This window comes from Mauremys mutica, chromosome 10 (genome assembly GCF_020497125.1).
Source record: "Mauremys mutica isolate MM-2020 ecotype Southern chromosome 10, ASM2049712v1, whole genome shotgun sequence".
In the NCBI taxonomy this organism is placed as follows: Eukaryota; Metazoa; Chordata; order Testudines; family Geoemydidae; genus Mauremys; species Mauremys mutica.
In genome coordinates, this window is record NC_059081.1 from 2,549,057 (window position 1) to 2,576,808 (window position 27,752).

At 60.6% G+C, this 27,752-nt stretch overlaps 2 protein-coding genes across 9 annotated transcripts; one reads left to right on the forward strand and one right to left on the reverse strand.

Moving 5' to 3' along the window:
- Positions 1–265: 265 nt before the first annotated feature.
- LOC123378417 (mitochondrial chaperone BCS1) lies at positions 266–8,705 on the reverse strand. Of its 6 annotated transcripts, XR_006582606.1 has the most exons (9): positions 7,232–7,953; positions 5,327–5,710; positions 4,615–4,754; positions 4,308–4,502; positions 3,461–3,524; positions 2,384–2,553; positions 1,688–1,805; positions 817–1,006; positions 558–694 (listed from the first exon to the last, which is right to left on the reverse strand). XR_006582606.1 is itself a non-coding variant. In XM_045032147.1 (8 exons), exons 2-8 carry the CDS (start codon positions 5,644–5,646, stop codon positions 442–444), a joined length of 1,260 nt encoding a protein of 419 aa, XP_044888082.1. In that variant the 5' UTR covers positions 5,647–5,710; positions 8,564–8,705; the 3' UTR covers positions 266–441. The 6 variants fall into 6 exon arrangements, 5 of the variants coding, with proteins under 5 accessions (XP_044888082.1, XP_044888083.1, XP_044888084.1 ...); XM_045032147.1 differs by lacking the exons at positions 817–1,006; positions 7,232–7,953 and adding an exon at positions 8,564–8,705 and having other exon boundaries at positions 266–694; XM_045032148.1 differs by lacking the exons at positions 817–1,006; positions 7,232–7,953 and adding an exon at positions 8,564–8,673 and having other exon boundaries at positions 266–694; positions 5,327–5,713.
- ZNF142 (zinc finger protein 142) lies at positions 8,659–27,414 on the forward strand. 3 transcript variants are annotated; one of them, XM_045032142.1, is made up of 9 exons: positions 8,659–8,820; positions 12,376–12,708; positions 13,358–14,071; positions 15,741–15,989; positions 17,739–18,551; positions 19,218–19,395; positions 21,257–24,503; positions 25,699–25,804; positions 26,586–27,413. In XM_045032142.1, exons 2-9 carry the CDS (start codon positions 12,426–12,428, stop codon positions 27,059–27,061), a joined length of 6,066 nt encoding a protein of 2,021 aa, XP_044888077.1. In that variant the 5' UTR covers positions 8,659–8,820; positions 12,376–12,425; the 3' UTR covers positions 27,062–27,413. The 3 variants fall into 3 exon arrangements, with proteins under 3 accessions (XP_044888077.1, XP_044888079.1, XP_044888078.1); XM_045032144.1 differs by lacking the exon at positions 8,659–8,820 and adding an exon at positions 9,487–9,544 and having other exon boundaries at positions 26,586–27,414; XM_045032143.1 differs by lacking the exon at positions 8,659–8,820 and adding an exon at positions 9,682–9,873 and having other exon boundaries at positions 26,586–27,414.
- The last annotated feature ends 338 nt before the right edge of the window (positions 27,415–27,752 follow it).

Consider the following 27,752-nt stretch of genomic DNA (forward strand, 5'->3'; position numbering starts at 1 on the left):
CAAAAGCAGCTGGCAGATATTATGCTCCAGAGCCGAGCCAGGCGTCATCTCCAGCTTCCGTCTCTATTATCTCTTCACTCTTTCACATCCCCCCCCGGGGGCACAGTGGGCTGAGAGCCGCGTGGGGGCTGGGTTATGGCCATGTGATTAGCAGGCTCAGAATGCCCTGGCCTTTCCAGCACAGCTGCGTCCTGCGCACTAGCAGCTGCGTCTGGGGAGGCGCGATCACGCTGGACAGTGCACTGCGACCGTGGGAATCAGAGTGTCCTAGTTCTCTTTATATTTTAATAGAAACCCAAGGCCTTGTTGAGGTAGTGAAACAAGAGCGAGCAGCTCCATGGGACTGGCCCAGAGCAGCATCCTCACGGTGATCGAGTCCGCCATGAGTCACTCCCAGCACTGGCGCTGCAAGCCCCTCCCCCGTGAGGGCGCCCGCCTCGCTCACAGTGAAATCGACTGCACGTTTTCAATGGCCCCGGCTGGGTCTGCTTTATACAGCATGAAGTGGCCCTGCACCTGGGCGGCGCTGATCTGCTCCGCGACGCGCAGGGCCTGCTCTGCAAACTTCTCCCCAGCAGCCGCCGGCTGGTCTGGGTAGAAGCGCTGGAACATGCGGGAAATCTGCCAGCGGGAGCAGGGTCCCACGTACTGCTTCAGATCCACCCGGCCAGGGCGCACCAGGGCTGGGTCCAACCTGAGGGGGCAGAGAGACAGGCAGAGGTGTGGTCAGCCAGCAGTCAGAGGAGTCCAGTCACTGCTCGCTGGCATCCCGAGGGAGGGGCGGGGCAGACAGGTGGGCCCCCACAGCCTCAATACCTTCCATGAGAGCAGTGGGGGTGCGCCACAAACCACGGCCACGTCCTTCCTCCAACGTGACCGTCCCCCTTAACTACACAGGCTGGGAGGGCGTCACGCCCCATGTACTGTTGTGACACGGAAGGCACAGGCAAGATCCTGCAGGAGGCTTCTAGCTTGGCGGGGTCTCTGTGAAGCAACTGAGAGAAAGCTGGGGAAGAACCAGACAAAGGAGATCAGCAAACCCTCAGGGTCCCGAAAAGATCAGGCTTCTCCTGGGGCACCCAATCTCCTGGGCAGGTGGTCCACTCGGACACGCCCACCCACACACCTGTGACAGGCTTTCTGCTGTGAAAGGAGCTGCAGCCCGACGGAGCTCTGCAGCGGAAACCCCAAGGAGGGGGAGGACGGGTCTCCGGGGGGCATCGCCACAGGGAACAGGAGGAGACGGAGCGAGGGGAGACGCAGGCGGAAGATCACCGAGACTGTGGAATGGCAGCGTTAGGAAAAGGGGTACGTGCGGAAGGGAGCCCAGTTGTTTGGCTAATCAAACTAGACGAGAGCAACCCCTGAAACGCACACTCCAGGGACCAGGCCTGCCCTGAGCAGTGAGGAGCCGAGGTGGGAGCCGGTCGGTCCGATCTCATCTCTAGCGTCACTGTTCCCCAGCACCCAAGCAAGGGGGGTTCTCCAGCGTCACTGTTCCCCAGCGCCCAAGCAAGGGGGGTTCTCCAGCGTCACTGTTCCCCAGCGCCCAAGCAAGGGGGGTTCTCCAGCGTCTCTGTTCCCCAGCGCCCAAGCAAGGGGGGTTCTCCAGCGTCTCTGTTCCCCAGCGCCCAAGCAAGGGGGGTTCCTGCCCTGGGGCCCCTCCCCCCCAGGAGAGGGCTCTGACCTGTCCACGTGGTTGGTGGTCATGAAGACGATCCTGGCCTCCGTGGAGGCGACGCCATCCAGCGCGTTGAGGAGGCCGCTGAAGGTCAGCCGTCCCATGCCCTGGTAGGCAGTTGGGTCTGGAGGAAAAGGCAGCAGATGTCTCAGATCCAGGGCAGGTCTGGGACACCCAAACTCTGCCCAACAGACAGCAGCATTGGCAGCTTACCAGCTGCCAGGGAGCCGCCTCATCTGCCAACAATCAACACCGGGGGCCAAGAGGGCTGGTCCCCGGCCAAGGGACCTGGCCACCCTCCATCTTGCGCTCCCCCGACGCCGCCTCACTATAAACCCAGCTACTGGCATGTCTCCAGGGATCCTCTCTGCCTGCAGCGCAGCTAGCGGCAGGCTGCCCCCCCATGCCACGCACAGGGCAGGGGAGCCAGCGGGGGGACCCTAACGGGCTGAAGAGCAAAGAGGAATATACAGCCAGGCAGGGTGTGCTGCCTCCTCCCTGGGAATCAGGGACTCCCCCGGCCCAGCAGGTGAAACAAAAGCCACCTCAGAACAGCTCCCCCATCATTCTGCTCACTGCCGAGCCGGGCTGGGACCTCGGGGGGAGAGGAGAGGAGAGGCATCTCCACACGGCACCCAGGTGCTGAAGACAAGGGCGAGGCCTGCACCGGTTTCCCCAGGGGTGGGAAGGGCTGGGACTAACTCTCCGCAGCGAGGTCCCGGCTGACGAAGGCCGCGTCCACGTCCTCCAGGAGGATGATGCTCTGCTGCGGCGCCACGCTGAGGAGATGGTTGAGGCGATCATCGGAGAGGCTGCGGTCGCTCAGGCTCAGCAGGCAGATGCCGTACTCCAGCTCCCCGGCCAGGGCCGTGCTGGGAGGGACACAGGGCAGGAGTAAAGCACCAAGCCGCAAGGGAAGCCCCGGGGGAAAACGCTCCCTCCCCAGTCCCGTGGGGCAGGGAGCACCTATATCAGAGCCCGCCAGAGGGCAAGGATGGGCCAGGGGGCTGGCCTGGGATTCGAGACGCAGGTTCCATTCCCAGCTGGGACACGGATCTCCTGTGTGACCTCCGGCAAGTCCCCGTCTCGCTACACCCCTGCCTCCCACGTGCCCTGTCCTGCCTCCGGGGGGGTGGGAGGAGAAATGCAGTAAGGGCTGCGTGGTACTCAGTGATGGGGCCCGAGTCCCCCCGGCAGAAACACCTGGCGCCGGACTCTCCCCCGCCTGGCCCTTCACGCCGTCACTCCTCCGCAGGCAAAGCGAGCACGGGGGGGGCTGGCGCTCGGCTCTGGGAGTCGGTTGCCCGCCCTGCACAGGCGTAAGGACGACACAAGGTGCCAGGCGGGTGCCTCCAGACAGATGTGTCAGGCGGAAGGTGGGCTCCTGAGTGACAAGCTGGTCAAGGGGGCCCGATTTCGCGTTACCCCCAAAGCACCGCTCCTCTTACGGGAGTGGCCTGTTTGACCCGTGTATTAGCGCGGGGGGAGAGGGGGCTGGGATGGTTTTGGTGTGTGGAAATAAAGCAATTAGTATTCCGGGGACGGGTGAGGGGCAAGGGGGGCCCCCACCAATATTCCTGCTTCGGGCCCCCAGCAGGCTAGCAGCACCTCCGGCCACGGTCCTTTGGCTTCCTTCTGTGCAGCACGTTTCTGCCTAGCTGACCGACCCCCCCCTCCTCAGCCCTAGAGAAGCACACGCTGGCCCCCTGCATGGGGCCGAAGGGGACCCAGGACTCCAGGAGACGGGGGAGCTGGCACTGCCCAGCGCACAATACTCACATGAAGCTGCTTTTCCCGCAGCCCGGGGGCCCGTGAAGCAAATAGCCCCTCCTGTACGGGATTCCTAGGGAGAGAGGGACCCATCAGAAGCCAGCAACACGCCCCACACCCAGCCTGCCACAGAGCCCTAAAGGACAGAACCGAACTAACGATCACCCCGCAGCCCCCGAGTCCCTGAGCGTCACAGAAAGCTGCCCCGGGCCCCCGGAGCTGGGCTCTTGCTGGCATCACTCTAACATGTCGCTCGTGGCCAGCCTGCTTTCCTACTGCAGCACTGCCGTCGGCTCTGGTTCGGCCGGGACTGGAGCTGACCCAAGCTACAGGGCTGAGGGGTCACCTGCTTGCTTCCTGCAGCGCCAGGGAGAGGCCCGAGAGGCAGACCCCAGGCACAGAACACAGTCCCACCGCAGGGCTGCCTAACGCACTGGGCCTGGATCACCCAGGCAACGCTCCAGTTTCCACCCACGGTGGTGAATCGGGCCCGCTGAGCGCAGGAAAGAGGCGCCGCCGACCCGGTGCAGAAACTCCCCCTTTCCGGTTGTGGAGGCTGCAGCAGGATGCCGGTGCCCCACAGGCAGCTGCAAGGTTGTACATGATGCACAGAAACCCCAGGTTCAGGGGTCGAATATTGGGGGGGCAGGTAAGGACTAAGGGGTATCTGGGGGCTCGGCTGGCCTGCACTAGCTAAGGGGCTGCAGATCTGGATCCAGGTGCACTGGAGAGGTGTGGCAGGCTGGTGAGGAGGCAGGGGTAGCCGCACAGCACCAGCCCACATCATCCTGGCTCGAGGTAGCGTTATTGGCCCCCAGAGGAAGGGCAGAGCCGTCAGCCCAGCAGGGAGCCTTGCCTCTCTCACTGTACCACTGGGGGTTATTGATGAACTCCTTTACGTCCTGCACGATCTTCTCCGCGATCCCCTTCTCCAGCACCACGGAGGCGAGCGGCCGGCGGCGGCGCGGGAACCCAAACGGCCGCCATTCGGCACCCATGGCCGTGTACATGACTGTCTTCCCCTCCTGCTGCCTCAGAGCCAGTTCCCTGGCTAGAGAGAGACAGAGAGAGGGGCTGGCAGTGAAAGGGAATCTCCCAGAAGGCACCAGGCAATGGCCTGGCTTTTATATCTGCTGCGGCAGGGCCCTGCCGAAGAGCCATACCTTCCTGGAGGATGTTGAAGAAGATCTCCCGCTTGGTGCCCAGGGCTGTGAACGTCACTGACTCCCAGGGGGTCCCCGTGTGCAGGTCAATCATTTGCTTCTCTCGGTTCCGCTCAATGCGGATCCACTTCCTCCGATACCTGGGAGCAGGAGGAGAGACAGGCTGAGCGGGGGGATGACATGAGACGAGGCTTAGGAGCGACTTCACTTAAGCACTACAGTGGCGCAGCTGCGCCGACACAGCGTTTTAAGTCTCCACCTGCGCTAACTCTTTTGAAAAGCACTTTTCCAATCCCACCCTGCAGCGCGAGTTGCACAGGTCGGTTCTGCACCCCGTACAGAAACAGATCCCTTTCCGTTTTGGATGTGCAGCGTTGGAACGTCCCCGAGTAGCCTTTTCATTTCGCAAGGGCATCCAAGGGGCATTCTCAACCCCCGTCTCCGGGCCGAACGAAGCCAGTGACTGAGGGACTAGAGACGAGCTCAGCATGCTATTTTACAGCAGCCGCATCTCCTCGTACTCGTCTCCTTTCCACACTAAGCAGGCCTGTGCGCTGATCCAAAGTCCACTGAAATCAATGGGACCCTTTCACTGACTTCAACGGGCTTCGTATCAGGCCCCTAGGCTCTTCGGGAATTTCTCTTCACACGCAGCGCTCGGTTCCGGGAGCCAGCTGGGCAGCTCCTGGCCCGTTCCCCCCACCCCCCTTACCAGATGAAGTGGTTCCCAGGGCTGGGGATAAAGTCGAATTTGGTGCTGATGCGCCCGCTCTCGTGCTGCAGGTACGAGGTCTCCACGCTCAGGTGCTGCGTGTGCTTGGCATAGTGCGAGATCCAGCTCAGCAGCCACTGGTAGCTCTTGTCCTTGCTGGGCACCTCCAAGGTGATCATGTAGTGTCGGCGAAAAGCAACCGCCCCAAACTGGGCCCCCTTCCGGGCCAAAGCCAGAGCCGTGCCCACCCCTACCAGGCCAAAGCCAGCCCCGAAGTAGGGATTGTCCTTCAGCGCTAAGACAAAGTCGGAAAAGGGCATGGTGGGGCCGGGGCAGTCACGCCGCTGCTTTCAATGGCATCGTCTCTGCCAGCCAGAAACAAACCTGCTGATAAAACAAAAAGGGAAAGACTGAGCCATGGGGGGCCATGCAAAAGCTCAGCGCAAGGGGGCGACCCAGATATAGGGCCAAGGTGGCAATCATACGACCCACAGGCCGGATCTGGCCCAGATTACGTCTTTACGAGGCCCCGTCCAATTCGTCACCATCTGAGCTTTCTTTAAAATGCAAAGCTAGTTCGTAGCCCTTACGGATGCAGCGAACCACGGGTACAGCAACACCTGCCTGCAGCAAGAGACCCTCGACATGGGGGAGATGTTACAGTCCCGAATGTACACCTCAGCCCACCGAGCAGAATTCATCCCTCTTCCCCTGGCGACTCTTACACCCTGACAGAGGATCCCGGCTTGCTTTGGGCACAGCTCGCAAACTGAAGCAGCACTGGTGCCCATATGGGAGCCCAAGCACCCCTGCCATCAGGCCGGCTGCCTCCTGAGCGCCCCCTCGGGGCCTGAGCTCATGCTGCAGCAGCCCTGCCTCAGTTTCCCCACTTGTTAAGGCTTTCTCCATTACATTACCAGAGCAAACTCTCTCCAAGTTCAGCAACACCCCTCCCAGGGCTGGATTTCTTAACGTAACAAAACAGTTAAAATGAGTTCTCAGCCCCCGATCAAGTCCACGTTCCTAGTCCTGCTGGGGGCCTCCCCGCTCTGAGCCTTTTCTCTGAAAACTCTGGGTTCCCTGCTGAACCCTACTCACCTTCAGCACTCTCCAGTCCCTCTTTCCCCGAGCGTTCCCCTCCCCAGCTTCCTGCTGCCCTTTACCGCAGAATCAGCTGCTCCCTGCCCAGGTATGCCTGCTCAGTAACTACTGCTGGGCCCTTAAAGAGGCCCACCCCCCTTGATATGCAGACCCAGAGCAGATTGCAACCTTCACCATGGAGCAGCAGCCAGCAGGGAATGCAGCATCTTGACTCCTGGCCATAGTCCTCAACAGGTCGGGGGCCCTGTAACTTTTTGTGCTGCAGAAAGAGAAGCAGCCCCTAGAGTGCTACAATCCTCTGGGAGAATGCAGCCAGGACAAGGCTCTCGGGAGTGGGGACAAGGAGTTCTTGGGGAAGGGTGGAGAGTGGTGAACACCAGGATAGGTCACCAGGAGGAGTCTGGGGGCACAAGAGTCTCAGCTGACTCAGGTGAAAAGTCAAAACTGAGGCTTTATCATTAAAAGCCTCCGGGCTGTAAGCTGTGGGAAAAGCCTGTTGCAATTACTGAGGATTTACTGCTGCAGCTAGTCACCATGCATCTCCAGCTGCATCCCGAAGGCATGGCCCGGGCAGCTGGGGGGCTGGAGGCCACGGAGACAGAAGCAGCCTCCCCTGTCTGTGATGGCAGTGGAAGGTCCAAAGCCACAGAGCTGCCCTGTATCAAGCTGTGGAAATGGCTCCCTTGTAAGGCAGCGTGGGGTAGTGGCCAGAGGACTGGATGGGGGTTCTAGACTTGGCTTGATTTTGGGCAAGTCCCTTCCCTTCCATCCCCCCATCTGTAAAACACGGGCGATGATACTGGCCTTGTCTGCAAGGTGCTGTGAGATCCACCGATGCAACGGCTCTCTAAAAGCCAGGGATCGTTATTAACACAGGCCTGGACAGGGTGCAGAATTTGGGGGGCACTTGGGCTTAACCCTGAAGTCCTGTCCCTGATGTTCTCTTGCCCTGTTATTGATGCAGCCTGTCGAGTAATTTGCCTTCCATGTTGTAGAAAATGTGCCGTATAAATAAGTTGATTGTATCGCAGGGACCTGCTCTCTCCTTGGGCTGCACCTTCCCTCCAATGATGATATCCAGCACTTTTCATATTGATGCTCTTTACATGCCTCAGTGACTTAAGCCTCACACGGCCCTGGGAGGGGAGGCAGCATGATCGCCCCCTTTGCAGAGCTGGAGAAGCTGCAGCTCAGAGGGGAGCAGGCGGCTGTGGCAGAGTCAGGAACAGAATCCAGGAGTTGTGGGTCTCCGCCTGCTCAACAGGCTGACTCCCTGCACAGCCAGGGAGAGAACCCAGGAGTCCTGGCCCCAGCCTGGAACCAGCAAACACACCTGCCGCTGCTCCCAGCGGGTAGGGAGATGGCTGGCTTCGTGCGCCAGCTGCAACAGGCAGCGCTACAAGGGCCATGCTGAGGGAGCCTGACCCTGCTGGAGAGGGGCCCCGATCCCGCCACACCTCCTCCTTTCAGGGGTCTGCCCCTCCCGTAAAGGAGCCAGAACCCCCCACCTGAGTTCCCCTTTCATGAAGTCTGACCCCCTTCTGCCCCCTCCCCACTGTAATAGGATCCGATTCCCCTGACCCCTCCCCACTGTAAGGCAGCCTGAACCCCCCAGACCAGTTCTCCCAGCCCATGGGGTCTGATCCCCACTCACCCTATAAGGGGTGTGACCTCATGGGGCCGGCCCCCAGCAGCCCCCTCTTCCTTCCCCCCCATGGGGCCGGCCCCCAGCAGCTCCCCTCCCTTCCCTTCCCCCCAGCAGCCCCTATTCCCTCCCCCCCCATGGGGTCAGCCCCCCCCAGCAGCCCCCCTCCCTTCCCTTCCCCCCAGCAGCCCCTATTCCCTCCCCCCCCATGGGGTCAGCCCCCCCCAGCAGCCCCCCTCCCTTCCCTTCCCCCCAGCAGCCCCTATTCCCTTCCCCCCCCCATGGGACCGGCCCCTGCAGCCCCCTCCCCCCCATGGGGTCAGCCCCCCCCAGCAGCCCCCCTCCCTTCCCTTCCCCCCAGCAGCCCCCTATTCCCTTCCCTCCCATGGGGCCGGCCCCGAGCACCACCCCCCCGGGGCCGGCCCCTCTCCCGGACGCGGCAGGAGCCCCCCCCCGCCGTGACCCGGTCTCGTCCCCTCCCCCGCCCTTACCGCCAGGCAGCGCCGCTCTGTCCCGCCAGCCGCCCTCGCTCTACGGTTCCGGTCCGCCGAGGGACCCCGCTCTCCATCCCTCGTCTCTATGGTTCCTGCCCCGGCCCGGCTGCCCCTGCCCGGCCGCAGGCACCATAGAGCGCGGCGGCCGCGGGAGAGAAGGGCCGGATGGGGCCGCCGCACAAAGGGGGCCGCTCCCGGCCGCAGGCACCATAGAGACGGGCCGCTCCGGGGGCAGCGCGAGCCGAGCCCCTCAGGTGAGGGGGGGCCGGGGCGCTGCAGCCCCGCGAGCGGGGGGGGCGGGGCCTGCGCAGCCGGGGGCCCCCAGAGGGGGTGGGGGCTTCGCGGGGGGAGGGGGCGTTCCCCATAGGAGGGGTAATGGGAGGGTCCCAGGGGGAGGGGGAGGAGTTCGAGGGGGGACGGGGGAGGGTTCTCTGGGGGAGGGGAAGGAGGGTCCCCCAGGAGGGGGATGGGAGGGTCCCGGGGGGGAGGGGGAGGAGTTCGAGGGGGGGAGGGGGAAGGGTTCTCTGGAGGAGGGGAAGGAGGGTCCCAGGAGGGGGGTTCCCCAGGAGGGGGATGGGAGTGTCCCGGGGGGGAGGGGGAGGAGGGTCCCAGGAGGGGGGAAGGGGAGGAAGGGTTCCCGGAGGGGGGCGAGGAGGGAGGGTCCCAGGAGGGGGATGGGAGGGTCCCAGGGGGAGGGGGAGGAGTTCGAGGGGGGAGAGGGGTTCCCCGAGGGGGGGAGGGGGAAGGGTTCTCTGGAGGAGGGGGAGGAGGGTCCCAGGAGGGGGATGGGAGGGTCCCGGGGGGGAGGGGGAGGAGTTCGAGGGGGGGAGGGGGAAGGGTTCTCTGGGGGAGGGGGAGGAGGGTCCCAGAAGGGGGGTTCCCCAGGAGGGGGATGGGAGGGTTCCAGGCCCAGCTCAGAGGCAGGCTCAGTTACAGAGCCGCAGTCCCCCGGGGAAGGGGGTGTTCACAGTGCGGCAGGTGAGTGGGAAGGATCCCAAGGGGGAGGCTCAGGAGGAGTTTAAGCACCTTCCCCCCAGGTGGGGGCAGGTGGGTTTATGGGGTCCCAGAGGGGCTGGGGGATGGAGTTCTGCGAGGGGAGGGGCGAGCGTAGGAGATGGGGCCCACGACCCAGGTGAGTGGTGCTGTGCGGCCAGTTCCCTCAAATGTCTGTGGCAGGAGCCCAGTTGGTGTGAAATTCAAACCCAGGAAGTGTTTTAAAGCAGGGAACTGCTCTCTCCCAGAGCACCCTGGAAACTGCTACTAAGACTTGCCTTTCTCTGGTATCTGGCGTCTTCTGGGTTCTCAAGGTGCTTTCCATATATATGCGTGCAGGTGTATAATCAGCCTTGCAAAATCCCCCACGTGTCCTTTGCCACAAAGCTGATCATGAAAAACCGAATGATATTTTACGCACCTGCTAAATATACACCTGAATTTATACAGGTGGTTAGAATTTTGTAAGGCTGACGTGTATCTGACCATCCGCCATGGAAATGCAGCCCCCTCTGGCATGTTTAATAGCACGCAGCAACATCATGTAACTGTTTAGAACGGGGACTGAAGAAGAATCCTGTATCCAGGAGGGAATTGAAGACGGTGGAATGGAATTGACCAAATGGGAATTTGGCCATTGCATAAGCATTCATTGTGTGACTTTTACATCCATGTGGACTTGCCTCGGGATGCGATTGGGACATTTATTGCCACTGAACTTAGGTGTGGGTGTGAGAGATGTGGGTGTGGGTTCAGATGTCACCCATATGCTGGAAACAGCCTCATTATCTATGGGACTGGGAACCCAGCCGACAGACAGCTCTTGAGCTGTGCCGCTGGGAGCAGCAGGCGCTACTGCTTGGCACATCCGGTGCCACTGGCGAGGTTATTGAGGAGAGCGACTTGGTGAGCATCATGCCATTGCTAAGCCCACCTGGGCAACGCAGGCACCAGGGTTAGGCTAATCCTTTGGACTAGCAGAACAGGCAGTACTGAGAACTAGTCTAAACTTGCCTGGCTCCCAGCAAGGTTGTTTGGCTGGGGATTGGAAAGGGGGGTTAGAAGGTTGAGCATTGCTTCTAAAAAGCCATCCCATCATGGGACTGACACCCCTAACCCTGACACCCCCTTCTACCCAATATATCCCTGCCAACAACAGTAATAAACGAGGAAATGAATAAAATCTTACAACCCCCAAATCTACACCAAGCAGAGGGAGATGCACCAGAGACCCCATGAAATTCACTAGGGACTTCCCTATTGCTCCTGATTGTATGTGGAAGCTGCCCAGAAACTACAGTGGCAGGATAAATCCCATACAGTGTCCCAGACCTGGATTCTGTGTAGTAAGATCTGTGTACATGAGAGAACCGCATGGAGATCAGAGAGATTAAGGTCAGAAGGGATCTTATAGCCTGACCTCCAGTATATCCCACATTGCCAACAGCATCCTCACACAAACCCTACAACTGAAATGAGACCAAAGTATTCCAGCCCACGGGACTAGGCTGTTGTGTGCCGCAGGCAGAGAACAGGAGGGACCGAGTGGGGATAAGAGAGGGCCTCGGGGCGGGTGTAGCTTTCAACAGCTTTGGAATGCACAGAGTAGTGCTTTGCCCCATCGCATGGGGCATTACAGCTGGACTGGCTTGGCCAAGGGGGAGTGGAGCCGGGGGCTGAGGAAGCCTTTTCCAGCTCTAATCCTGCTACAGTTCTGTGCTCATACCTCATCCCCTGGCTGTTTATATCGTGGCAGCGCCTAGGAGCTCCAGTTATGGCCCCCATGGTGCTAGGTGCTGCACGTACACAGAATAAAAGACCGTCCCTGCTCCAAAGAGGTGACTGTCCAAGCATAAGACAAGAGACAACAGGTGCACACAGCCAGAACGATGGGGGAGCACAAAATCGGCAGGTGAAACCGACCTGTCTAGTCCCTGTCCCCAAATGAGTGAGTGATATAAATGAGTGACCAGCATATTCACTCGTTTGAAATGGAGTTGGAGGTTTAAGTCTTGCAGCGAACCCATCTGATCCCCCGAGACAAAGCAGCTTGAGGCAGAGGGTGGTAGAGGAGCCCTAGGAGTTGTGGGAGCTGGTTGTGATTCAGTGGGGGCTCTTCTCTCTGAATTGGCCCCAACTCCAGTCCCCCCGAAAGGGGCTGGGGCCGCCTCTGGGCTGAGATGTAGAACGGAGTTCGGACTATCTGCGATCACTAAAGGACACCTAGGCACTTCTCGGAAGAGCCAAGATGTTTGTCCTGTGTCCTGGTCTGGTAGTTCTAGTGTCCTTACGACTGCTCCTTCCTTGCGTTCACCCCATCCTCCTTCATCAGAGAGCAGCTCATTCAGGATGCATAAGGGAAACAGACAAGTAGGTGACTTAGTCGTCTGGTTTCACTCATGTATCTCTACAATTCCCGCGGCATTTCAGCTGCACCTAGAATTCATCACATCCTGGCTTACACCACTGCATAATGTCGCTGCGAGCTGTTAAATAGCTGCATCATGCCGCTGCAGAGGCAGCTGTATTTCACTGTTAGGTGAAGTGAGCCGAGCGTTTGCCTTGTGCATCAGCCTGAAGGTCTGCAAAATGCTTCAAAGTCCTTTGGGCTAGTAGTGGTTATTGTTACAATTAAAAAATATACATTATTAATGACGGATACGAACTTTAGCCAAGCTTTTAAAAAGAGATTGGTATTTCGAGCACCTTGACATTGGGTATCCAACCTGAGACACCTTAAAAGGAGGCATCTCTGGAGTCTTGTGCTCTCAAGCCCTTTCAGGGCCGGCTGTGTCACCTTGTCTGTATCTTTTCAGAAAGAGATTTACTCCTCCGCAGCGCGGTGCAGGTTGGTGAGGGAAAGGCAATGAGTGCAGAAGTGGTGGCTGCAGAGCCCGCCGGAGGAGAGATGGATGCCCTGTGCCCAGGGCTGTTGTTGCCCACCTCGGGAGAGGCAGGAACCGGAGGAAGCCGGGGGACCTCCAGTGACTGCGTGGCAGGGACGTCCCCGCTGACTGTGGGACAGAGCTTGTTGCTGACGGATGCGTCCGTGGCTGGGGACGGAGCCCATGCAGAAGCAGCTGAGGTGGAAATATTTGTAGAGGCTGTGGCAGGCAACGTGTCTCTGAGCAGTCCAGGCAACGCCACAGGTATGGCACACATTGAGGGGGCAGCGCTAGACGAGAATCAGAGATCTTCCCGAGGGGTCGTCCCCCTGCCACACCACCCGCCCAGGTGTCAGGGAGGCCAGGGCTCGTTCTTTAGTCCCTGCTCTCTGGAGTCGCAGACAGGACGCTCCAGCCAGTCTTGCGGGGCCGGTTGTGTGGATGTGTCCCCGTGACGCCCATCGCCACCACTCGCTGCGGTGTCATCGTGAATCCGTTCAGCCGGCTGGACCTTAACAGGCGCAGCCTGGGGCACCAGCAGTGTGCGCCTCCTCCCCTGCCGCCCCGCCCCTGCCTTGGAGTTCAGTCTCCGGAGCCCGTTGAACCCTTGGCTTAGCTGCTGAACTTCCAGCGAATGGTCCGCTTGGTTCTGGCTCGATCCTTTCTCCCCCGGGTCTCTCTAGCACCCCTCACTGTAGCGGTGGCCTGTGCGATGTCCCTGCCGTTTCACCAGGAACTAGCCCGAAGGGCCCCCCATCACACACACACACGCACGTCCTGTCTCCCATAACATACCTAGAAGAGAGGGACCATACTTGCTGCCCGTGACCTGAGCTGCGTTTGAGCTGGTGACCTCCAGGCAAAAGGCTCCAGATGCAGCTGTCTGACACGCTCTCTCTCTCCCCTCCCACAGGGGTCTTGGTCAAAGTGGTTGAGCTGTATTTCTGCCAGAGGTGCGGCCAGAGCTTCTCTGACCCCAGCCTGCCGACCCAGCACCAGTGCATCACGTTAGCAGCCCCCGAGCACCTGGAGCTTCCTGGTCTCCCCCAGCTTCCGGGGGAGCTGCCGGCCCTGCCCAGCGAATGCAGAGGAGAACCAGCTGTCTGCCAGGAGCTGGCGCAGAGCTCGCCAGGAGCGAGCGGGCAGGACGGGGACCTTGGCTGCGCTGCTGAGCGACTGCTGTGCCCTGTTTGTAGGGGGGAGTTTGTGCTGCCCAGTGAGCTCAAGGAGCATTTTAAGACCCATCGCAGCACCCCGGGGGCCTTGGCCTGCCCTGAGAAGAGCTGCCACTTCACCCCGGCGGACCGCAAGCAGCTGCGTGGGCACCTGCGGCGCGCCCACAAGGTGTCCCCAGTCTCCTGCGCCTACCGCGCCTGCCCGCTCTTGTTCCGGAGCTGCCAGGACATGAAGCTGCATCACAGGAGTCACTTCCCCTTCCACTGCAGCCGCTGTGACTTCGTCAGCTCCAATGCCAAGCTCTTCAGGCAGCACACACAGGGCCATTCGCCGGAGAGCAGGGGGGACGGCGAGCCCCCCGCCGAGACGGGGCGGATGGAGGCGACCTGCAAGTGCGACTTTGCTGCCATGGCCGGGCAGGTCCCCAGCAAGCCCCTGCGTCTGCGCTGCGGTACCTGCTGAGCCAAGGGAACGGGGGGGATGGGGCGGACTGAGAGCTCTCTGTCTACAGGACAGACACTGGCTGGCAACAGGGCGAGCGCCCCACCTTGCCCCTACCCAGGTGCCTCAGCCCTAGGGCTGCTAGGGGAGCTCAGCCTACCAACAAGGGGGGCCCCTCACTGCCAGTTGGGGTGGAGATTCCTGCCCCGTAGCACCTGGCTGAGGCCATCTGGCTACTTCCCACAGTGGTGAAATGGCAGTGGGGTGAGCGGTCGCTGCTGAGTGGAGCCGTCGACGCAGGGACTGGGGGGTGTATAATGACTTCCCAGTGACCCGGGGGTAGGCGACAGACGCCCCTCCTGTGCTGTTAGTCGCTAGAAAGCGGCTCCTCTCCCCAGACGCAGATGGGTAGGACAGCAGTGTTGCTCAGTGGCTAGGGTAGGAGAGAGGGAGAAGTCCTGTGTTCTTCCCCCAGCTCTGAGACTGACTCACTGCGACTCTGAACAAGTCGCTTCCCCTTTGTGCTTCAGTGTCCTCCGCTGTAAAACGGGGCTGATGCTCCTGACCCACCACCCAGGAGCGGGGACTCAGCATCCACAAAGCAGGTGGGAGCCCTCCGATGGGAGGCGCAGCATCAGGGCCGAGTGTTGCGTGGTCCTTCCCTGGCCTGTTTGGGTCGGTCCAGTGGCCAGCTGCATGTGTGCGTCCCCATTAATGCGAGAGAAACCTGACAGCCCGGAAGGTGCTGATTGGGGAGAGGAAGACGCCAGGGTTGAGTTTCAGCAGGGGCTGCTTGATCCTTGAGCGCTGAGCTTTGAAAGAGCAGGTCCCCCCTGGGCTCTGGTGCTTACCCTTGGGTGCGGCTGGCAGTGGGGCGGGGGAGTTGCAGAGTTCATGCAGCCGACCCAAAGGGAAGCTTTATGGCTAAAAGTGCTGTGACTGGAACTGCAACGTGGGAGAAAAGAAATCCGGATCGTCCCTGGAAAGCAGGAATAAACCCCTAAAGAACCAAAATTCCCTGCTGCTCTCTACTAGGATACAATGGATGGTCCATCCATTGCACTCAGCCAAATGAGCAATGCCTGGAGACTATAAGTCCCAGCATGCAGTGCTCCATCCGATCCAAGAAGCCAGGCTGTACTACATCTTGGCACCTGTGGTTTGAGCCGTAGGCCCATATTAAAAACGAGGACGGCTGCACTCAGCTCTGTTCCATGCTAGCTGTGTGTGGTCCTTAGGCTCCTGCTGAGATCCTTGGTTTGGGTCATCGGCATCTCCACCAGAGGGGTTGGATCGTGGATTTGTCTGACTCCAAAGAATCATAGAATCATAGAAGATTAGGATTGGAAGAGACCTCAGGAGGTATCTAGTCCAACCCCCTGCTCAATGCAGGACCAACCCCAACTAAATCATCCCAGCCAGGGCTTTGTCAAGCCTGACCTTAAAAACCTCTAAGGATGGAGATTCCACCACCTCCCTAGGGAACCCATCCCAGTGCTTCACCACCCTCCTAGTGAAACAGTTTTTCCTAATATCCAACCTAGACCTCCCCCACTGCAACTTGAGACCATTGCTCCTTGTTCTGTCATCTGCCACCACTGAGAACAGCCGAGCTCCATCCTCTTTGGAACCCCCTTCAGGGAGTTTAACAGATTAACTCTTTCCTTTTCCTTTTGAAGCTGTTGGGGAGACCGTAGAGGAGGCAGAGAATTCCCTAGATCAGAGCAGCTGGGAAGCAGCAGAGCAGGTGTCTGATGGCACCAGGGAAGCAGCTGACGAGGGTCAGAGACTGTCGGCAGAGGAAGAAGACTCGGAGAGCACAGGTGATGAATCGCTGGAGGAGGAGAGCGCCTATGAGGCAGAAGCCAAAGGAGATGAGAAAATGGCTTCTAAGAAAGCCAAGGCACCTCGGGCCCAGCAGTTCAAAGGTAGAGTTCCTCATTCACACGTGAGCGATGCGACTGCTCCGGGAGCTGGCGGTCAGAGCTTTCACTAGCCGGCACACCCAGAGCTGGGTGACGAAGGCACGGCAGTGGGCAGCGTGGGCACGTCGGGCAGAGGACGTGAGATTGTGGGTGGTTTATCTAGGAGAGCAGAAGAGCTGGATGTTTGGGGGATTTCCAAGGGCATGAAGGGAACTGATTGGTCCGTCCTTTTATGCTGCCCCATATTGGGAACAAAGGTCACAATGGCACTGGTAACAACTAGTGTCCAGTGAACCGTGGCTTTACGCCCCAGCCAGCCAGCCAGCCTGCTTTGTGGGGAGGGGCTGGATCGTTTTGGTAGCAATAATACTTGGTTACATTTGCTAAAATAGGGACAATCAAGCCAAGTGTATATGGTCAGGAAGGGTTTCCCCGGTGAACTGCATTGCGCTGGGCTTCACTTTGCTATGAAGTATTGGCCACTAGCTTCTGCAGTAGGCGAGATCCTGGGCTTGATGGGCCAAGTGATCTGCTCTAGGCTGACCAGCCCTGTGCCCCAAAAGAGGGGACTGTACCTTTGTGCTGCCGGGTGCAGAGGGTGAGCTGGGCCAGGCCATCGCGGAAATCCCAGAGGAGCCGGGGATTCCTGCTGTGCCATCTGCTGGAAGGTGTGATGGCCCCCAAGCAGGACCATTACAATCCCAGTGGCTGTCCTGGATTCTCTCTGCAGAGGGTGAGCCCTGCGGGCCACGGGGGCAGAGTGTGTTGGCTCCCCAGTGAATCCAGCTCCAGGAGCGGTTACAGTTCTGACAGTGAAATCAAAGCCTGTTTGGGATGGTGCCTGCGAGTGGCGTGTCTGTGGAGCCACGGCTCTGTTCAGGGGACAGCCGTGACAGCCAGACAAATTCCAATGAGAAATTAGGCACAAATTGTTAGCATCGAGGGCGATTAATCCCTAGAACAAACTCCCCTGGGTTGGGGGATTTGCCAGCTTTCGGTGGCTCTAGAGCGGCCTGGCTGCCTTTCTGGAAGATGCTTTAGCTAAACCTGAGTTACTGGGCTCTGCAGAGGGGTAACGGCCTGTGATAAACAGGACTCAGATTAGATGATCTAATGGCCCCTTCTGGCCTTGACTCTGGGAATCTAAGCACACCTGAAGCCCACTGAAGGCAGACGTTAGCAAAGGTCCAACACCCAAACGCTTGAATGCTGGACTGCTGCGTCTCGATTCAGGTGTGGTAGGTGCAGTGGGTTGGCTGGTCCCCTCTTGCTCCAGACGTGGCTTCTGGTGGCACGTCAGCAGAGGCGGAGTTAGCGAGCGTGTGTGCGACAGGGAGTGGACGTCGCTTGGGGGCTGACATCCATGCAGCCAGTGATGCAGGTGTCCGCAGGCAGCGGCTGGCTCCGAGGGCAGGGTTTGCTGTTGACGTGCCTGAGTGAGGCTGGCTTCCTCACCGGGAATGATCAGCCACCCCAAATGAGTCTTTGGTTCTGGGCTCCATTTATTGTCCAGATGACCACAGGGTGCACTTCCAGCCAGGCCTTTCCACCCAGCCAGGACTCCTGGGCTTTCCCCCTGGAGTCTCCCATCCTCAGGGACCTCAGCAGGAGAGAGTCTCTTCCTGCAGCTTCGCTCTGCAGTCCCCGCCCAGTAGGGCGACGTGCTCCGGTCCCTGCTGGCTCTGACCCGGCAGCTCTCCGTGCCCCGTTGTGTGGTGGCTCCGGGCTGACTGGGGATGGTTTCCTTTGCAGGGGACGTAGTGGAGGGCTCCGAATACCTCTTCAAAACCCACATGTGCCCGGAGTGCAAACGGTGCTTCAAGAAGCGGACGCACCTGGTGGAGCACCTGCACCTGCACTTCCCAGACCCCAGCCTGCAGTGCCCCAACTGCCAGAAGTTCTTCACCAGCAAGAGCAAGCTGAAAATCCACATGATGCGGGAGACGGGGGAGAAAGCTCACCGCTGCCCGCTGTGCCACTACAGCTCGGTGGAAAAGAACGCCCTCAACCGCCACATGGCCAGCATGCACGAGAACATCTCCAACTTCTACTCCGACGTCTACGCCTGCCCCGTCTGCCAGGAGACGTTCCGGCTCAGCCAGGCGCTCAAGGAGCACCTGAAGACCCACAAGGCCGAGCCCAAGAGGCTGAGCTGCTTCCAGGATGACTGCGGCTACTGCAGCGAAGACCGCAAGGAGTTCATCCGCCACCTCAAGGAGGCCCACGGCATCAAGGCGGTGGAATGCAAGTACCACGCCTGCTCCCTGCTCTTTGGCTCGGCCGAGGCCATGGAAGCTCACCGCAAAACCCACTACGCCTTCCACTGCCAGCAGTGCGACTTCGTCTGCTCCAACAAGCACATCTTCCGCAAGCACAAGAAGCAGGGGCACCCTGGCAGCGAGCAGCTGCAGTGTGGCTTCTGCCCCTATGCCACCTTCAACCCCGTGGAGTTCCACGACCACGTGGGGAAGATGCACGCCAACGAGAAGATCCACAAGTGCACCGAGTGCAGCTTTGCCACGGCGCACAAGAGAGTGCTCATCCGCCACATGCTGCTGCACACGGGTGAGTCGCCTCAGCCTCTCGGCTTCCCCAGTGTGCTGCTCTTCTGGGGGGGTTGATCAGCTGTGCTTTGCCGCTCCACTGGGCGGGAATGTGAACTAGTGGTGAGAGCACAGGATAGAGTCAGGACTCCTGGGTTCTACCCCCAGCTCTGGGAGGGGTGTGGTATCCAGTGGTTAGAGCAGGGGGGAGTGGGAATCAGGACTCCTGGGTTCAGTTCCCTGTTCTGTATCCCTAGATATGTCCCTTAAGCTGGCAGATTGCAGTGCCAGAGGGGCAGAATACCAAGGCGTATGGCTCTCGTCAGACCTGTCCGCAGTGCAGCGTGGCACGCCGGGCCCTGGCCCGTGGAGAGGGGGTAATTGCCCTGGCAGCTCTGCAGCAGAGGGCGGTGCCAGATCTGAGCTTGAGGAGAGGTGAAGGGATTTGGGCTGGTTCTCGCTGGAGCCAAGGCGACAGCAGGTCACACAAATGAGAGGAGCTGGTGCCTTGCGCATTCCCTCGGAGGAGGCCGGTGGGAGGGGCTGGCGGGCAGAGCCCCGTCACCTGCTGCAAGTCGCTGGCCAGTGGGAGCAGCGGTGAGAAGATGTGTGTGTGTGGGGGGGGGTGAAGTTACGGCCTCTCTCCGCCCCACCCCACGTGAGTGGATTCTCTCTCTCCTGTCACTAGGGGAAAAACCTCACAAGTGTGAGCTCTGTGACTTCACCTGCCGGGACGTGAGCTACCTGTCCAAGCACATGCTCACCCATTCCAACGACAAGAACTACATGTGCACCGAGTGCGGGTACGTCACCAAGTGGAAGCACTACTTGAACGTGCATATGAGGAAGCACACCGGAGACCTCAGGTACGTGCCTCCAGGTCACCCCTTCCGGCAACAGCCAATCTGCTCCTCTCTCCTGTCAAAGCCAAAGCCCCGTGAAGAGGGCAGGGCTGGTGGCCTAGCTCAGGGCGTCCCAAAGGCAGCCTGTGGAGACGCAGGCCCCTGCATCCGATGCTCCCTCTTGATCCACAAGGCCTGGCTGCTTCCCATGCTGAGGTCTGTAGGCGCTGTGGGAGGCGGGTCCAGGGTGGCTGTGGCCTGTTCCGTTTATTGCAAATTTGGGATGAACTTTGGGCCATTGCGGCTCTGGGATGGGCCGAGTCTGCCTGCCTGGCTGCCGTTGGCTTAGTGGCCAGTGTTCTGCATCCTCACCCGCTGAGCCTGACTACTCTTCCCAGTCCCAGATTCTCCTCCTGGCCTGCAGGGCTGGACGTGCTGCCAGAACCGCCATCTGCAGTAACTCCGCGTGTGAGGACCAACCTCAGGGCGCTGGTCGGAAGCAGGGCACACACCGCAAATTGGCTGCGAGTTCTCTGCTTAGCTTTCACCAACCAGTTATCAAGTCTGAACTCCTCAGGCGCTGTAACAGCCCAAGCGAGGAGTCACAGACAGTCCCTTGCCACCCAGGTGAGCTGCCCTTGTGATAGCTGGTCTCTCACAGCTCGAATCACAGCAATATTCAGGTTACTCCCAGGTCAATTGCGTCTTAGATCTCACACCAAAGATAATGCTTATAGCCAAGCCTGTAATAAACTATGTACAGATTTATTATAGAGGACAAGGAGATTAGAGAGTTATTTACAGAGTTAAAGCAGGTGAACATACACACACAAATGAATAACAATCTTAAGTTTCAAAAAGTAATAGAAGTTATATGTGCTCTAGGGCTAACCCAGGCTAAGCAGCTGGGAATCTCTTCCTTATACCTAGAAACCTTGCAGCCCTGAAGCCAAGCAGCATAGAGATCCCTAGTTCCTTTTGTGTGGAGTTTTTATCCCCCTCCTGCAAACTCAGCTGATGGGAGGAATCCGCTTGCATGACTCATCTTCACACACAGGAGAGCAGAACAGCAAACGTCTCTTCTCCTCTTTAATTTCCCGCAATAGTCCCTCAAGTGTTGAAAAGCCTTTCCTGCCCGGAAGGACGAACACCTTCTGTTGGAAACCAGCAGTTCACACTAGTTAACGTCTCTCTTCTGGCTGGTGATTTGCAGTCTCAGAGGCTCACAATACAACCGCTCCGATATTACCTCGCAACACGCACACAGCTGTTATAACTGAGATTAATGCTGGCAGCCACTCACAAGCATTCAATAAAGTCTAAACACTATCCATGTCCTTACAACCCTAGGGCCTCCCTTACCAGCACTTACGTGCAGGGGAGCCAGCCTGGTCGCAGCCCTGAATTTATCAGTGTTCAGCTGAGACGTGGGGACCTTGGTAGGAGCCAGCCTGCCAGCGTCACAGAGGGCTCAGCCACTGACAGGGTGTAGCAGCTGTCCCTGTGGTAATAGGCCCTGCAGAGAGTCCAGCCCTCGCCCACATGGTTTGGTGATCCCACTACAAAGCCTCCAGATTGGTGAGGGTGAAGCAGAGACCACCGGGAGTGGGGGGAATCCCAGAGGCTGTGCCAAGGAATTGGGACTCCCCAGGCTGGATTGACGTGAAGGGCAGCACAAAGGGCCTGATCCTGAGAGGTGCCAAGTGCCCACGCTTCCAAGGAGATGGCTCCAGAGCGTAATAAATTACCCTCTGCTTGTTGTCACCTTCTGGGGAGGGGAGCTGACCCGTCAAGTAAAGCCCGGTGCGCTGGAGCGGGTGCTCACTCTGGCAGATGCGTCCTGCTGTTCCCTTGCCGTGCTCAGGCTGTCTGATGTCTCTGGCAGGTATCAGTGCAACCAGTGTTCGTACCGCTGCCACCGGGCAGACCAGCTGAGTAGCCACAAGCTGCGCCACCAGGGCAAGAGCCTGATCTGTGAGGTGTGCGGCTTTGCCTGCAAGCGCAAGTACGAGCTGCAGAAGCACATGCAGGTGAAGCACTCGCAGAACTACCAGATGCCCGTCTTCCAGTGCCAGTATTGCAGCTACCAGACCAAGTACAAGCAGGCCCTCCTCAACCACGAGAACTGCAAGCACACCAAGCAGAAGGAGTTCCGCTGCGCCCTCTGCTCCTACTGCACCTTCAGCAACACCAGCCTCTTCTTCCACAAGCGCAAGGCCCATGGGTACGTGCCCGGAGACAAGGACTGGCTGGAGAACTATGCCAGCAAGGAGCTGGAGATCAGCTCGGCAGACGTGCTGCTGAACTACGACATCAGCGTGGCTCTGAGGTCCGACTCCAACTCCTCCCTGTCCGGGAAGGAGCTCTGGCAGAAAAGCAAACCCGCTGCTGTGGAACCCCAGCAAGAGGCTTCTCAGCAGGCTTTCGTTGTGCCCCTCTTTGACCGTGCTGCTGGGCAGCTGGGGGGCAGCGCTGAGATGGCAGAGGAAGAGAGGGGTCCTTCCACCGACATGGGCCCCCTGGAAGATTCCCGTGCGCAGGCCTCTTGCGCGATGGCGGCGGACTCGGGGATGCTGAATGATGCCGGTGACGCTGTTGAAAGCTGCACGTTGCACTTGGAGACGCTGGACGTCTCTGCAGACCCTGTGCTGAGGCTGGGGGCCAGCGAGCCTCCGGCAGCCCAGCCAGAGAATGCAGATGCCCTGAGCTGCAAGGACCCAGCCTATGACGTTCTGAGCTCACAGGACACGCTGGTCCTGGAGGAGAACGACAACGGGCTTGAAGACGTCCCTGACTTCGAGGAAGAGCCGGAGGCCCAAGGGCAGGAAAGGCTGGAGGGCAGCGCAGGCGGCTTGGCCTGTACCACGAATGCAGAAGAGAGCCGTGAAAAGGGCACTCCGCAGGGGCCTGAGGATTGCTGTGACGGGCAGTGCTCCGACCTGCCCAGCATGGCCTCCGACCCCCACGCAGTGCCAGAGACTAGAGAGGCCAGTGTGCAAGAGGCCTGGTTTAGCATCATAAAGCCAGCGGAGCAGGGCCATTTCCCTGCCCCCGGAGGCCCGGCCTCCCCGTGTGCCGAGGCCAAGGCAGGGCCGCAGTCGGAGCTGGTGCTGAAAGCTCTCCGGAAGCAGGACAAGGAGCAAGCAGAAACGCTGGTCTTGGAAGGGAGGGTGCAGATGCTGGTGGTTCAGTCGGAGAGCCAGATCTTCAAGTGCGAGACGTGCTCCTACATCACGCGGAAGGAGAAGTCCATGGCCCTGCACGTCAAAGCCGGCTGCCAGAGCCGGAAATCCCCGCTGGTGTGCCGGGAGTGCGGCGCCAGCTTTAAGCAGCAGCGGGGGCTCAACACCCATCTCCTCAAGAAGTGCCCCGTGATCCTGAGAAAGAACAAGCCTCTGAAGCCAGCCGTTCAGGAGCAGCCGGGCCGTGCAGGCGTGGAGAATAGCAGAGGCGGCTCGGAGGACGGGGAAGCGAGCAGCACTCCCAAGCCCCCCTGGGAGATAGAGCGGGTGCCCGTGAAAGCATCCTCCATGAGCAGGCCCTTCCCTGAGGCACCGTCAGTGGGCAGCCCAGCCCCCAGCAAGGCACTTGAGGATGCGGCAGAGACCACGGTGGCAGAACCGCCTGTGCCAGGAGACCGTGCCCAAGTGGAGGAAGCCAAGTGTCCATCCCTGCCTGAGAAATACCGGCTGGAGCAGGGAAAGCTCCACTGCAACGCCTGCTCTTTCGTCTGCTCCAGGGTCTCCACCATCAGCTCCCACGTGGAGGACGGGTGCCGGAGCCTGGAGCAGTTCCGGTGCTCCCTGTGCTCAGAGGCCTTCCGCTCCAGGCGGGCCCTGAAAAGCCACCAGTTGGAAAAGCACCTCAAGCCGGAGTCCTCCCGGCCTCCGGGAGAGGAAGGCAGCGCTAGCGCCAGGCCGCTGGAGGAAGGAGCGGCTCCGGATGGGCCCCGAGAGAGCAGCCCAGCCAGCAAAGGGAAGGGGCAGCCCAGCAAGGCCGCAGGCGTGACGGCTGCCAGGAAAGCTGCCCGGTGCAAGAGGCGGCGCTTCTCCTGCCCCACCTGCCCCTTCACCTGCCACCAGGAGCGGGCCATGAAGACGCACAAGAAGCGAGGCTGCGTCAAGCTGGACGAGTTCCACTGCCCCGCGTGCCCCTTCACCTCCAAGGGGGCCAGCGCCCTGCGGCTGCACCGCAGGCTGCACCGCAAGTACCACAGCAAGCGGCCCCCGCTGCAGTGCCGGCAGTGCGACTTCACCTGCAAGCAGGCCCGCTGCCTCCGCCAGCACGTCCACATCAAGCACGAGGGGGTGAAGCCCCACAAGTGCCTCTACTGCGACTTCAGCACCACGCGGCGCTACCGGCTGGAGGCCCACGAGTCGCTGCACACCGGCGTGGGCCGGATCACCTGCAGCGTCTGCAGCCAGACCTTCGGCACCAACTCCAAGCTGCGCATCCACAACCTGCGGGTCCACGAGAAGAAACCCACGCACTTCTGCCGCCTGTGCGACTACAGCGGCTACCTGCAGAACGACATCACCCGCCACGTGAACAGCTGCCACCGGGGGGAGCTGCAGTTCTCCTGCACGCGCTGCGAGGCTCGCTTCAGCTCCGAGACGGCCCTCAAGCAGCACGTGCTGCGCCGGCACGAGGAGAAAGTCTCCCACCGCTGCCCGCACTGCAGCTTCGTGTGCCACAGCGAGGCCACGCTCAAGTGCCACGCCCAGAAGCAGCACCCCCACCTGGAGTGCGGCACCTGCAAGGAGACCTTCGCCAGCCGGGAGGCGCTGGAGGAGCACAAGACGCTGCACTTCAGCCACCGCTGCGACCACTGCAGCTTTGCCGCCAAGGAGCGGCAGCAGCTGGTGCGTCACTACGTGGAGAGCCACGAGCCCGCCGCGGCACAGGACAGGCCGCTCAAGTGCCCCTTCTGCGACTTCGCCTGCCACCACCAGCTGGTCTTCGACCACCACGTGAAGGGCCACGGGGGCACCCGCGTCTACAAGTGCGCCGACTGCGACTACACCACCAAGAACAAGCAGAAGATCACGTGGCACATCCGGATCCACACCGGAGAGAAGCCGTACAAGTGTCAGCTGTGCAAGTACGCCTGTGCTGACCCCTCGCGCCTAAAGGTGAGCGCCCGGCCGGCTGCTCCCCGGCTCCTGCGGGTGTGGGGGGGGAACCTTCCCCTGGGGCAGCGCCCGGCCGGCTGCTGCCCGGCTCCTGCGGGTGTGTGGGGGGAACCTGCTCCTGGGGCAGCGCCCGGCCGGCTGCTCCCCGGCTCCTGCGGGTGTGGGGGGGAACCTTCCCCTGGGGCAGCGCCCGGCCGGCTGCTGCCCAGCTCCTGCGGCAGCGCCCGGCCGGCTGCTCCCCGGCTCCTGCGGGTGTGGGGGGGGGCCCGTTGCTGCCCACTCCCAGGACAGGGTAGCAGGGAGTGTCCCCTGGGGCAGCAACGGGCCCGCAGCTGCCCAGCTCCTAGCTGGGACAGTCCCTTGGGGCAGTGTCAGGCCCTTCCCTGCCCCATCAGTGGGGGGACTTAAACTGCTCACGAGACACACACGCTCCCCGGTGCTCAGGCAGGCAGAGAGATCCGAGCAGGGGCTGGTGTGTCTGGCTGCAGGAAATATCGGGTTCCCATGCAAGGGCCAGCCCGTGGCCGGCCAGTCCCAGTGTACAGAGTAGGGGCGGCCCTGTGCGGGACGGATAGTTCCCCAGGTCAGGCTGGGGAGGGCGAGGAGATGATATTCCACACGCATGGCCTAGAGAACTGAGCCGAGTGCTGGGTTCGGGAAGTCCCGAGTTCTAATTCTGGCTCAGCCATGGACTCCCCTCATGGCCTCAGTCACGTTGCCTTGCCTCTTGGCCTCAGTTTCCCCATCTGTGCAATGGGGTGGCTATCCTGCATCCCCTCCCCCCGCAGCATGAAGGCCTGGTCGGCGTGCGTGGGTGCCAGGCGCTCAGCGTGACTCTAACAAACTGGGCCCGTCACTGGGCACAAGTCCGAGTAGGAGCTAGGCTGGCCAGTGTGCCCAGAGGCCCTCAGAGCCTGGCGCTGAAAACGACCAGCCCCTGGGCACTGCACAGCACAGATGCGGATAATCCCTAGCAGAGAGGTTGGGATCCTTACCCCCATGGTACAGCTGGGGAAACTGAGGCACTTCCCCATGGTCACCAGTGGCAGAGACGGGAATAGAACCCAAGTCTCCTGCTGCCTGGTCCAGCGCTCTAGCCACTAAGCCACACTGCCTTGACCTCACTGCAGAAGGCAGGGCAGAGCCAGGGTGGGTTGTGTCCGAGTCCGGTGACCTCCACGCTCTCTCTCTCCAGTACCACATGCGAATCCATAAGGAGGAACGGAAGTACCTGTGTCCGGAATGCGGCTACAAGTGCAAATGGGTGAATCAGCTGAAGTATCACATGACCAAACACACAGGCGAGTGCCGGGAGGGGCGGGAAGCAGCAGCCCCCACAGCTGGGCCGGCGCCAGGCGCTGAGCCCTGCGGGGGCTGGGTCAGGTCCAGGCAGGGGGCTCTTCTCCCACTCGGCACCAGCGGTGCCTCTGAACGGCTGCCGGCGCCCCGGGAAATCAGCGAGCAGCCCTCGTGGGGGAAGGCGCTCTGCGGCGGCTCTGGCCAGGCCGTGTCGTCCTTCCGGCAGCGGGTTCGGCCTGTCTAAGGTGGCAGCCCACACGTCTCCCGCGGGGTGGGGGGTGTGTGCTGGGTTCCTCTGCTGCCTGAGGGGTGCTGTGGGCAGGCCCCGCGGGGGGAGCCAGCTCCCTGCAGGAGGCAGCAGGGTCGGTGCTGGGGCGGGAGACTTAGCTGGGCTCCTACAATAGGAGCGGCCTGGAAGTTTTCTAACTACTACTCGCAGTGGCGAGCGATTGGCAGCAGGGGGCACCAGACTCCTCACTGCCTGGACTGCGGGGGGCCCGAGTCTGTGGGGTGGGGGCAGAAGCCCAGGCCTCGGGCTGGGAACAGGAGTGTGGGGCTTGTTGCTGCCAGGGGAGGAGAAGGGCCCAGCGCCCTCGCTCCCCCCATCCGTGGGGCGGACTGGTGATGGGGGGAGAGTGCTGGGCACCCCCGTTCCCGCAGCCCCCCAGCGCAGGGCTGGGCTGGAAGAGCCTCGGGGACTGAGCTCCCTTCTCGGGCAGGGAGCCAGCCTGTCTCCGGCCCCTCTCCCGCCCCAGCCTGAGCAGCTCCGTCTCCCGCCCGCAGGCCTCAAGCCCTACCAGTGCGACGAGTGCGAGTACTGCACCAACCGGGCCGACGCGCTGCGCATCCACAAGGAGACGCGGCACCGCGACGCCCGCTCCTTCATCTGCGAGCAGTGCGGCAAGGCCTTCAAGACCCGCTTCCTCCTCAAGACCCACCTGAAGAAGCACAGCGAGGAGAAGCCTTACGTCTGCAACGTCTGCTACCGCGGCTTCCGCTGGGCGGCCGGCCTGCGCCACCACTACCTCACCCACACCAACGAGCACCCCTTCTTCTGCCGCTACTGCAGCTACAAGGCCAAGCAGAAGTTCCAGGTCATCAAACACATCCAGCGGCACCACCCCGACTGCGGCCCGGGCGACCTCAGCCAAGGGGTCGGCAAGGACGCCAGCACCCCCACGCTGCACCTCCACGACGTCCAGCTGGAGCCCCCCAAGCCGGAAGGCGAGGACGGGGTCCAGTCGGCAGGGCAGGGCTAGGCTGGGCTGGAGAGAGGCCAGCTCCCCTCGCACTCCGAGCCCAAGAGAGGGCCCAGGGCCAGATCCCTATGGGCCTCGCTCGGCGCTAGTGCGAGTCCCCGTTGGCTCGCTGCAAGCGCAGGCCCTGTTTGGAGTGTACGTGTGTGTATAGGCAAATGTGTGTATGGGATGTACAATATGCGGTTGTATAAAAGGACTCTCCGATCTCGTTTCTAATTCTGGTGGGGCTCGGTTTCTTGGCAACTTTGGCTTCCTTTCACACGCAGAACCCCCCCACCAGCACACGCTGTTCTGCCGTTCCTTTATCTATTATACCCCGGTATTACCGTGTCCACCATGCGTCTGTGACGCCTGTTACATCAATAGCCTCAGTAAGTACCAGGCACTCACGTTCACTCGGCTTAGCTTTTAGACTTCTACCATTTGTACACAAGCATGAAAAGAAGCCACCGCCCAGCCCAGCCTCTGGCTTGGTAACCAGTCTCTATTTTATTAGGTCCCTTTTCTAGGAAGGGATCGTACAAGGCAACAGAGCAGTGACACAGCTACCCCCGCTTTGTACGGCCGCCTGTTCTCTACATGGCATATAAAGGTACGTTCCATAGAATGATACCTGAGTGAAGCAGAGAGCTGTGGAGGGAGATGGGGGAAAGGCAGCACTGGTTGCTCGGGAGGTGGGATGTGGTCTTGG